General features: G+C 40.0%; 1 protein-coding gene across 5 annotated transcripts in view; it reads left to right on the top strand.

The window, feature by feature from the left end:
- Window positions 1–46: 46 nt before the first annotated feature.
- The window catches only part of mtfr1 (mitochondrial fission regulator 1), a 42,846-nt gene continuing 30,750 nt past the window's right edge, over window positions 47–12,142 (top strand). Inside the window, exons 1-4 of one of the 5 annotated variants that reach the window (XM_080194164.1) lie at window positions 47–104; window positions 4,965–5,102; window positions 5,408–5,512; window positions 11,763–11,884. In XM_080194164.1, coding sequence (XP_080050290.1) covers window positions 5,037–5,102; window positions 5,408–5,512; window positions 11,763–11,884 — 293 coding nt within the window. In that variant the 5' untranslated portion in view covers window positions 47–104; window positions 4,965–5,036. Of the gene's footprint in view, window positions 189–4,964; window positions 5,103–5,407; window positions 5,513–7,722; window positions 7,767–11,762; window positions 11,885–12,142 lie in introns of those variants that run through there. The other 4 variants (XM_080194165.1, XM_080194163.1, XM_080194166.1 and 1 more) reach the window with 4 other exon arrangements.

Below are 12,142 nucleotides of genomic sequence, written 5' to 3'. Positions count from 1 at the left end.
TGAAAGGTCGGACGGACGGTTGGAGTCCAGGTTGATTGGAGAGCTGGGCGGGCACGTGCCGGAAGTGGCTGTGTGGTGCTCTGTCAGTTGGTCAGAGGATCGAGGTGAGGAGAGGGGGCAGCGGGCCTTTCGAAGAGAGTCCTTCCTACTGATAACCAGGGAGAGTGAACCCTATCTACTGTCTTCAGGTGACAATTGGGTGGCATAGTTGTTAGTGCTGCTGCCTGACAGCACAAGGAGCCTGGTTCGACTCCTGGCTTGGGTCGCTGTCTGCGTGGAGTTTGCACGTTCTCCCCGTGTCTGCATGGGTTTCCCCGGGTGCTCCGGTTTCCTCCCATAGTCTGAAAGACATGCTGGTTAGGTGCATTGACAATATTAAATTCTCCCTCAGTATACCCAAACGCTGGAGTGTGATAACTAAGGGATTTTCACAGTGACTTCGTATCAGTGTTAATGTAAACTTACTTCTGACACTGATAAATAAACTTTACTTCAGCCAATTATTATAAATCAATTTCTTTTGCTCAGTTTGTTCTTGTGGTGGGAAAGGTAAATCTTTTCTTATTAGTTATATTTTCTCTTTCCTTTATGTTCCTTTTGTAACTGTTAAGTGTAATCTGATCAATTACTGGTTAACTAGTTGATCACATTATTTGGGAATGTTGGTGGGGGAGGGGGGGTAGGGAGTGAATAGTTGTCCAAAAACTGAATTGGGGTGAATAGTTTGCAGTGTTACTGTAAGCCTACATGTGACACTAATAAATAAGCTGTAAACTTTAAAATTCAACTTGGCAAATAGCTATCCTAAAATTGAACTTTACTCCTAATTGTGTTGAACAAACGTTACTGTATGTGTTGATGTTGACACATCGACATCTAGGTATTTGTGTAACATTTGCTGAAGTGAGTGTGATGGTCGTAGTTAGTAAGTTTTGACCTTGTTGCAAGTATTGTGAATGTTTAGCAGTATTGTTAGGATTTTTAATAAGTGCCTACATATAAATAGTTTTTAAAAATTTGCTTTTATCATGTGAATGCTTTGAGCTTGTTCAAAATGAACTCTGAAGCAGGTAACATACAGCAACACTAACACAATTGAACAACTGAATAATGGTGAGATCAAGTGCAAGATCTGCTTTTGTCAGCTTGGATTTTGTATGTCTCTCTTATGGGGGACCATGATTGAATTCAATTTGAATTGGTTTTTGGAGCGAGCTTATTCTGTTACACTCTGTGCATTGGCTTTGTAACGCTTAAGAAAGGAATAAAAAAATTAAAATACTTTACATGGTTCCTTACTAAAGATGGAAACAGCCATATCTGGACTTTGAGAAAACCTTTTGAATTCCACCCTGGTGTTGCCCCTGTTTCTTGCTGCAACCATAGAAAAATACGAGTGTGGTGGAATTATGGAGAATAGACCCCATTCCACAATTAAGATATAGAATAAATAGACTGAGACAGACCAGTTCCCTATTTTATAAAGCATATAAATAATATGTAAATAATTTATTGAACTCAATCTGACATGATCTATTGACTTTAATGCAGAACTCGGAGTGCTGTTGATCTTTCATTTCTATTCTGTAAATTAAGGAGGGCTGCATTTTGTATATTGATTTATATAATGAAATGATTAAGTGGATAATCCTTTGCTTTATTTTCATCTTAATTGTCTGTTATGATTTATGATTCTTTTATTTGTAACTCAGCACCTACTGCCACGATGATTTTTCAATAAACCAATTATCTAATGTAAACTTCAAACTCTTGTGGCCTGGAAACATGTAGGTTAGATTGGGTTGCTCAGTGATTTATCCACCGCACCACCCCTCCCCCAAGCCCCACACATTTTCCTAATTCAAATCAGGTAATTGTATAATGGGGAAGTTGCAGTGTTTAGTTTTTTCAGAAAAAACTAAATTACACACCACAATTTCCATGATATACAATTATCTGTTTACTCCGTGATGTTGCTGAGATCTTTGCATTCTGGGGTGATCGATGTACTCTGACAAATCTTCACAGTAATTGTAGCCAGCCCACACAATGACTGTTTACTTGTGCATCTATGCTAGAACTGGTATCATTCTGGACAAGTGTTAGGAGCCAAGCAAAAAATAGGCAGTTGAAGTTTTAAACTTTGAGTTTTAAATGTAAGAAAAGCATCTTGATGCAAGTAAATTCAAATGTAAAAGTGGAGAATATGCAAATTTTGTGAACATTGAATGCTTCTATAGGATAAATACTATGTTTTATATTAATGTATTGAATATAATACAAATCCTATGACGTCCCAAGCAGACAAAAGTTGAGCACTATTAAAGCAGTTTCTGCTTCTATAATGTTAACTGGGAGTTAAAGCTCAGAAGCAATGCTATCTTGCGTTGATGCTACAGTAGTAATGTAAATACACCATCAGACATTCAGTTTTATCCAGCTTTTGGAAAATGCTGGAAAAACTCTGCAGGTCTGGCAGCATAAACGAAAAGAGAAATAGTTAAAGTTTCAAATCCATTTGACTTTAGATCTTTGAATATCGATCTGAAACGCTAACTCAGTTTCTCACACATCAGATATATGATGAAACCCTACAGCAAGAATCTTGGAAGCTAGGTAGCAGATTGAAAAGCAGGACCCCTCAAATATTTTAATCTGTGGATTACACCGGGTGTTACATACTAGTGAGTATAGAAATAGGGGTTTAGAGCCGATGGATGTGTGGCCGAAGAATTGGATGGGAGGTGGTTAAATTAATTTGGAAGGAGGTGAGGCACAGTATGGAGGTACAATGGGAAGTGATGCAAGAGGACTAGTGTGGTAGATGTGTAAAAGAGGAGGTGGTGTTGCATTATTGATCAAGGAGTCTATTAGTGCAGTGAGGAACAATGATATCTTAGGCTTCTCGATTGAGGCCATATGATTGGAACTTAAAACAGGAACAGTCGCATTATTGGGAGTGTACTGCACGTTCCCAAGCAGTTAGGGGGAGAGAGAGAGCAGATATGTAGACAAATCTTAGGGAAGTGTAAAAATAATAGGATAATAGTAGTAGGGAATTTCAATTGCCCTAATATTAATTGGGATAGGCAGAGCGTGGGAAGACTTAGAGGGGGTGGAATTCTTAAAAGTGCATCCAGGAGAGCTTTTTGAGCCAGTACATTGAAAGCCTTACAAGAAAAGGGTTGGCATTTGACTTAATTTTAGGGAATGGAGCTGAGCAGGTGGTAGAAATATCAGTGGGGGAACATTTTGGTGATGGTGGCCATAACTTGATAGGATTTAACATAGTTATGGAAAAGAACAAAGATTGACCAGAATGGGTTTTCTGAATTGGGGAAAGGTCGATTTTAATAAGACAAGATTTGAGTAGACTTGAGAGCAGCTACTTGTAGGAAGATCCACTTCAGAGTAGTGGGAACTAGAGAGAGTACAATGCGGACATGTTCCTGTAAATGTAAAGGGTGGGATTGACAAGTCCAGAGAATGTTGGATGTAAGGAATATGCAGCATTGGATATTGGAAGACTTATTGGAAAAGGAAGACTTATGCCAGCTTCAGGAGGCTCAAAACAGTGTAAGCCCTAGAGGGGTACAGAAATTGCTGGAGGATGCATGAAAATACACTGGCGGGCAAAATAAATCCCAAGATGTTTTACAAGTATAGTAAGGACAAACGGGAAAGAGTAGGGACCAAAGTGGCAACGTGCATATGGAGCCGAAAGTTATAGGTGATGTATAAAATGAGTACTTTGCAGCTGTGCTTACAGAGGCGAAGGGTGATGTAGGTAGAGAAAGCGGAGAGCGGGATATAACTGGACAGATTAGCATTGAGGCAGACGATGTTAGTGGTTCTAACAGACTCAAAGGTACATAAATTACCAGGCCCAGATGCAATATATCTTAGGATGCATGTGAGGTAAGGGAGGAGATTACAGAGGCTCTGACACTAGTTTTCAAATCCATTCTGGCCGCAGGAGAGGTGCCAGAGGGCAACATATGTATTCAAGAAGGGAAGGAGGGGAAAACCAAGTAATTACAGGCCAGTAAGTCGAACATAGAAGAATAAGAAGTGACCTTCTTGAGACCTAGGGCTTCACAAGATGCTGAGAGGTTGTTTCCCCTTGTGGGAGAGCCTAAGATCAGAGGCCGTAACCACAGAGCAATGTGTTTTAAGACCGAGATGAGAGGAGTTTCTTCTGAGGATAGTGAATCTGTGGAACTCTTTACCACAAAGGGCTGTAGACGCTGGATTGTAAAGTGTGTTCAAGGCTGAGATAGATAGAATTTTAATCAGTAAGGGAATCAAGAGTTAAGGGGATAAAGTGGAGTTGAGATTTATTATATTAGTCATTATCTCATTGGTGGATCAGACATTAATTGGCCAAATGATCAACTTTTGTTCTTATGGTCAGTGGTAAGGAAATTATTGGAACAAAAACTGAAGGATGTAATTAATATTTGCTTGGAGAGGGAAGCATCAATCAAGGATACTCAGCAAGACTTTGGCGAGATCATGTCTAACAAATTTTATTGCTTTTTTTTGAGGCGATGACAAGGTGTGTAGATGAGGACAGTGCAGTTGATGTAGTCTCCACTTCAATAAGATTTAAAGTCCACACTGGAGAGCAATGAAAAAACCAAGAGCCCATGGGATCCAGAGCAATTTGCAAATTGGGTTCAAAATTGACTTATTTTTGATGGCCAACACAGACACAATGGGCCAAAAGGCTTTTTTCTGTGCTGTAAAACTCTGACTCAATGACTGTCTGAGACCTGCTGAATTTTCCAGCATCCACAATAATTTGCTTTTATTTTGTCTTCAGTTTATATTGTGTGATTGCTTTGTTACATATTTGTTTTATCGGTGAAACATAAAAGTAAGGAATGTGTCTCATAGTTTTGTTTTTAAATTATTTCTCTGTCCATTTGTGCTTGTCTGATTATATTCTGTCTTTCTTTCAGTTAAATGATGGAACTGCAAAAAACTTCCAGACTCCTAATTGATGTGGATTGCAAAATTGTGATGCAGTCTTAATGATTTTATTCCTCATTCGGATGATTAGGATGATGTTGGCATATGCTGGAATCAACATGGATTCAGTGAGCTAAATGCTTATCTTTTGATTGTTGTATAATACAACATTTTCTCTGGGATTGCAATTGTTGTACAATACAACACTTCTAGGACTGCATAAATAAATAAACTTTTTGTATACGGTTCTGAACTCAAACCAAGGATCTGAGTATTAGAAAATATGGAACACATTGTTGTCCTTGGACAGTCATATGATCTTGAACCAGTCAAAGAATCTATACAATTTATTTGACAATAATTTAAACGTTTATTTGAAGTTGAAAATGAACTTTTCGCATTCTATTCTCTAATTGTTTAACATTGTTCCAAGTTGCAGCCCTTTTGGTCAAACAAACCGTATGGTTCGTCTCGTAGTATAATTCGGAGAATAGGCTCTAGCCTGCCTCTAAAACCATGTCCACGAGTTCATTTTCAGGTAATGCAAGCCATTCAATATTTATTAGTTACCTCCTGATTGTAAATAGAGAATTGATCATTGACGTAGAAATGAATGAGAAAGCTGCCAATTTTTTAAAAAATGTTTGTATTGTGATAGCGGCAGAATGTAGTCAGTGGTGGCTGGCTTGATTCTCCATGGCCTGATTTTTACACTGAGATTGGCTGCGCTTGACCTGAGAAACGTAAAATTACGCAAAGTGACGTTGGGCGTGCAGCCTGATATTAATGCATATACATGCAATGTTAAGGTCAGCAGGCTTGCTCTTGAGTTGGATCTATGCCCGCTGACAATTAAAGGGCCAAATAAGGTCATTAATAAACGTATTGAATGTGATTTTTCACTAATCACATGGCCAAAATGGGTATGCGGAAAGCATGATCTGATCAATTTGTCTACAAGGTGGGATTAAAAAGCCGTTCCAAGCCAAAGCACATTCAGTTTTTTTGCTAATTTATTGGGCTGTCTTAGTTCAGAATTGTGCCAGATTTCCTTTTGATTTCTGTAGTGTTTCATGTCTGCCTAGCTGCATTTGAGGACCACATCTTCCCTAGAAGGTTTGCTTGAGGATTATAGCACGGTGCATTCTTAACTGAAAGGCACAGGTCTTGTTGCATTGCATCTCATGGAAATAGTATACTCGGTGAATGGGACCTCCTCTGAAGAGTAAGAGGGGCGCAGGAGGGAGGGGAAATCAGGTGAACATGGTCAGTATTCCAGAGAGGAGAAGCACAGGCCCAGGAGGGAGGGCAAGGTTGTACTGTCCACAGAAGATACCATTACTTAATAAATATTGTGTAAATGCAGCACTTTAACTATCTCCAAATATAGAGAGATTCAGTAGCAGCAATGTGCCACATGATTGGGCTGGAAATCACCTCCAACTGCTTGGGTGAACACTCCATTCCAATGGAGTTGAGGGTCAGTGTCCTGTAAGTTCTCCTGCACTGATCAGTGGGGGATCTACATGGTGTGTCTGTCAACTGCACGCAGCTGTGTCAAGATCGTGACTGACGCTATGTTTAAACATGTCCTTGCATTTATCTATTACTGAACAGACCATCCCAGCAAGGTGGAAAGAGCCAGAGGTTTGTCGTGATTAATAGGCTCCCTCATGTCCAGGGTTTGATAGATTGCATTCATATGACCATCAAAGTGCCACTAGATGAGCCAAAAGTAGATTGAGTTTGTGCCCATTACCCTGGCAACTCAAATGATGCTTACTACTGCAGCACTTGCAGGTGTCAAGGCTGTTCGTGGCTCCTGCAGGATTGGATGGATGGTGCTTAGGTGATGAGAGCTATCCTTTGGACAGATGACGCGTGACCCCACTCCGTCATCCAAAAGCAGAGGTGAAAGAGGAGTTCTAACTCCACAAAAGCTTCTCAAGATGTGCTTCAGATGCTTGGATCAATGGGGGAGGTTGCAATGTTCTCTAGAGCAGGTCTCCCTCATAGTCTTAGCACACTGCACCCTACAAAACCTGGCTCTGGCAAGCACAGGCAAATGGAGGCTGAGGAAAGCAAGGCAGCTCTTCAGACCAGGAAGGATGACCAGTGATGGGTCTGATGAACAATCTGGGGAGGCACAGTGTGAGGATATGGAGGCAGATGAGAGTTACTTTCAGGGAGGCAGGGACACCAAGGATGCCTTGATCTCGTGAACCTTTGGAAAAGATTCTAAGGCATCAATGCCTCCTTATGCCAGTGGCACTGTCGCCTTTGGAAACAATCAAGATGTTGCAATAGGTGCTTCATAAAACATAAATATTGTCAACTATGAACAGTCTTGCTGTACTCAATGCCTTCACCTTAATTTTCAACAGTTGTGAACTATTAAGAATGTCCTTGCAATTTACACCCTTAGCAATTTAAGAAAACAAATCTTGTGCATGATTTTTGATTTAACTATGAATCAAACAGTAGAAATTAATCACCTAGAATCAGCCATGTAACAAGAAGTCAATACCGACAATCACTACAAGGCAATGCTAAGCATTGGCATCTTTCACCAGTCCTTCTGTTTCTTAAACTAAATGCTTTCATTTGAAATGTTCTAATATATTTACTATTAAACAATGTTGATTGATAACCTGGCACAAAAGCCTTCAGAAAACACTGAATGTTGGCTCTTAACTATTTTCTACTCTTGCAAGCCTTTTCTCCTCTTTTATTGTCTTTTTCTGATAGCTCTGTTCAAATTCTTATTGGACAATGCAGTGTTCCGGCTGCAGGTCAGTAGTCTGATTGTTTTCTCAAGTTACTTGACTTGGAGTTGCATGCAAAATGGATTCTCCCTGTATCTGTGGGTTTCCTCTGGGTGCTCCAATTTCCTCCAACAGTCCAAAGATATGCAAATTAGAATTGACTATGCTAAAATTGCTCATTAGTGTCCAAAGATGTGTAGGTTAAGTGGATTAGCCATGGTAAATATGTGGAGTTATGTGGATGGGGCAGAGGAGGGAGGGCTAGGTAGGATGCCCTTTAAATGGGTCAGTACCCTCTTCCTGCACTAAGGGTTCTATGGATGAGTGCACCCAAGTCTCTGAATATCAACATTTACAAGTTGCATGTCTCTTTTTAAAAAAAAATCTGGTTTTCTGCTCTTGCAACCAAAGTGAATAATTCACAGTTGCCCACGTTAAATACCATCTGCCAACTTGTTGCCCACTCACGTACCCTGTCTACATCGCTTTGCAGCTTCTTTGCTGCAATGTAAACACAGGAGGCAACGTCGGCAGCAAGCTTGGATACATTATCCTCTTGTCTCTCCATCTAAGTCATTGATGGCGATTATAAATAGCTGAGGCCTCAGCACTGATCCTTGTAGAGCTCCTCGGGTCACAGCCTGCCAATTTGAAAATACAGTAAGAAGTCTCACAACACCAGGTTAAAGTCCAAAAGGTTTATTTGGCAGCACAGGCTTTCGGAGTGCTGCTCCTTCATCAGGTGAGTGAAGACTTGTGTTCACAAACAGGGCATATACAGACACAAGCTCAATTTACGAGATAATGGTTGGAATGCGAGTCTTCACAGGTAATCAAGTCTTAACCTGATGTTGTGAAATTTCTCACTGTGCTTACCCCTGTTCAACGCCGGCATCTCCACAATTTGAAAATACCCGTTTATCTCCATGCTTTGCTTTCTGTCCATTTAACCAATCCTTTATCCATGCTAATATATTAGCCCTAACTTTGGCATGAACCACCATCTATGGTGGTATACATGACTGACTGAGTTTTTGCATATTAACTTTTTGTGAGGCACCTTATCAAGTGCCATTTTGAAATCCAATTTATTTTAGTGTCACAAATAGACCTACATTAACATTGCAATGACGTTGCTGTGAAAATCTCCGAGTTGCCATACTCTGGCACCTGGTCAATTGTTTTCTGTTGTTTGTTAGCAGTCCCAAGTTAATTGTTTGTTCTTCAGTTTCTCCACTTGCCATCAAAACAGTAGAGCAAGATAGAATAAATGCGAGGGTATGTGGGTGAGCAGAATGGATTTTTTAAATTATCCAACTGGTTACATCCTCACAACTCTCAATTTGTCAAATCACAATTTCCCTTCTGTATGACACTGTTGACATTTATGTTGTATTTCTTGACATAAGTTTAGGGTGTATTTGAAGTGCTTCCTTTGTCACTCTTTTCAGGAACCTTCCTTAAAGAAGCTTTGCTTTGGCAGTCACGACTCTGGCATGGAAAACATGGGGCCAGCCTAGTAGAGTTGGTTTCAGATGATCATGGCCAGAATGCTGGCACTCTTGGCTCCTTCTAGAATGGTGAAGTTAGCATGCTGGTCTTCCCTTCTGATGCGGAGAATCCGTCTCAGAAAGGGTTGATGGTATTTCTCCAGGACCTTGAAGTAGTATCTGTAAATAGTCCAAGTTTCTGAGCTATATATAAAAATTAGGACGGTGACTGCCTTGTACATGAGGGTCTGAGTATTGGGACAGATGTTGCATTTGACAAAGACTCCCCCTTAGACATCCAATGGCTGCTCTCGTGGATTGGATATGATGTTGGAGCTCTGCATTGATGTCAGCCTTGGATGAGAGATGAATTCCCTGATAGGGCATTCTTGGAAGGGTTTCTCTGTTGACCTTGATGGAGGGAGGGAGCGGATCTTGCCCTGGGGTGGGTTGGTGAAGTGTTGAGTTTTCTTAAGGTTGAAGCTGAAACCATTTCTTCAGTATGCTTCTGTGAAGGTTGGAGGTTCTCTTGAGCAAGCAGAAGTGGCACTGTTATCCACATACCGAAGCAATGTCAGTGTTGTTTTCTTCTTGGATTTCAACTAGCTGAGGTTGAAATGTTTTCCGTCCATCCTGTAGATTATGTCCACTGGGAAGTTTGTCCGTGACAAGGTGAAGGGTGTTAGCAATGGAAATGGAGAAAAGTGGGTATAGCAAAGGTTAAGAACATGATGTAGTGTGGTGTAAATCGAATCTATGCTTATCTAATGGTGTAATTTCTTAGTTATAGTAGTAATAGTGAAGAGCTGAACAGCAATAGAACAATTGACATAGTGTTACCCTAATACTTGCTGTGAACGGAAAATGCCAAATTATGTATTTCAATAAGAGTGCTTTGCTGGACAACTTGCACGTTGCCAAGTACTCTTGAAAACAGAAATGGAAGGTGGTTCTAGTTATGATGATGGATCTGGGAATTGGCTTCAGGTTGATCTTACATGGCCTTGTGTGTAGATAAAGTGGATAGTTTACAGAGACATTGACAGGTTAAGTGAGTTGGCAGAAAATTGACAAATGAAAATAAGATTGTTCATTTTGGAAGAATGAAAAGATGGATCATTATTTAAATGACTAAAGACTGCAGAAAGCTGTCGCACAAAAGAACTTGGAGATTCTTGTTCATGAAACCCAGGAAGCTTGCATACAAGTGCAGCAGGTAACAGGAAAGGCAAATGAAATGCTGGCTTTTATCTTAAAGGGGCTGGACAATAAAAACAAGGAGATGTCGCTACAACTATGTACAAGGTACCAGTGAGACCACATTTAGAATACTAATACAACTTTGGTCTGTTTATTGGTGGCAGTACCAACGAGGTTTACTTGGATGATCCCAGGTATGGCGGGATGGTCATATGAGGAAGCATTAAACAAGGGTCTGTACTCGGAGTTCAGAAGAATGAAATGATTTGACTGAAACATATAAGATTCTTAGAGGGGTGAACAGGGTAAACATTGAGAGAATGTTTCCGCTCATGGGAGAGTGTAGAACCACAGGACATATTGCAGAATAAGGCGGTGCTCATTTAAGACTGATTTGCGAAGAATTTCTTCTCTCAAAAGAATGGTGAACCTTTGGAATCTTTACCCCAAGAATCTGGAGACTGAATCCTTGAACATTTTCAAGACAGAGATCAATAAGTTTTTAATCAGTGGGGAAACTGAGAAGGCAGGAAAGTGGACTGTTAGATCATGTGGACTGTGAGTGTTAGATCAGCCATGATCTTATTAAATGGCAGAGTAGGCTCAAAGGGCTGAATGGTCTACTTCTGTTCCTGTTTCTTATGGTGTAATGAGATGTCAGAAGCGGAAGGGACAGTACAGATGCAACAATGGTGAATAAATGTGTAAATCGTGCAACTGCCAAGTCTTTGGGCCATTATTTTTATGTTTAACAGCATGACTAATTTGAATACAGCAAATGTGTGATTACTATTGATTTTACTAGTGATGAGCTGTTCTAAATCTAGGTGTTTTGAGCATCAGGTAACAATGGAGCATTGCACAAATCCCATAATCAGTCAGGCCTTTACTTCCTAGAAGATCTTTGCTAATGGAACGGTATACATCATAATTTTGGAGCTTGAAAATGAACAGGGCAATTATGTTACTATGTTGAGGTGTAATCAAAAGATTCCTGCTTGCAAACATTAACATAAAAGTATCCATCTGATTTTCCATATCTGGGGTATGTAGGATTCTGCCAAGAGAAGGATATTTTCCAAAAAGAAATAGTTTGAATATAGTAGTTTTTCAAAAAATCTTAACTCTAATAACTCCAGAATTCTTCAATGATTCAGTGTTAAAAACGAATGCATATTTTAAGCTTGACTGCACAAAAATGAACTCAACATTAAATTCTGGTCCCAAATCATCTTGCACATTTATTCTGTGGTTTAAAGTGGGATACTCAGAATTATTTCTTTGACATTGAGAGAACGGAATAATCAGCTTCTTTTAAAACCCCTCTAAATAGATTTTCCATGGCTTTGGAGATACTGTTCAAAGTTTTGCCGAGTCGGAGTATGGTGCAGTTGCTTCCCTGGCTGACGTAGGTTGGATTGTTTGTGATCGGGGGAAGTCATTCACCAAGATGAGGTATTTTTGTCACCTTTGCATTGCTTGAGAACTTGCAATATGTTGTAAATAGTTTTTGTGTTGCTGAGATTATAATATCTAACCCAATTCTGAACTCTCCTGTGCCTCAAATTTTAAGAACACGAACTTATGAATATAAGAATAAGGAGGAGGGGTAGGCCATCTGGCCCCTTGAGCCTGCTCTGCCATTCAATAAGATCAGCACCACTTACCCGCCCACTCACCATAACCCTTCTTTTTTTTACTGATCAAAAATCT

The sequence above is a fragment of the Carcharhinus amblyrhynchos genome, chromosome 8 (assembly GCF_965287045.1).
Source record: "Carcharhinus amblyrhynchos chromosome 8, sCarAmb.v2.hapA, whole genome shotgun sequence".
Classification (NCBI taxonomy): Eukaryota; Metazoa; Chordata; class Chondrichthyes; order Carcharhiniformes; family Carcharhinidae; genus Carcharhinus; species Carcharhinus amblyrhynchos.
Note: the sequence above shows the minus strand (reverse complement) of the source record. Positions and strands in the feature narration are given on the sequence as shown.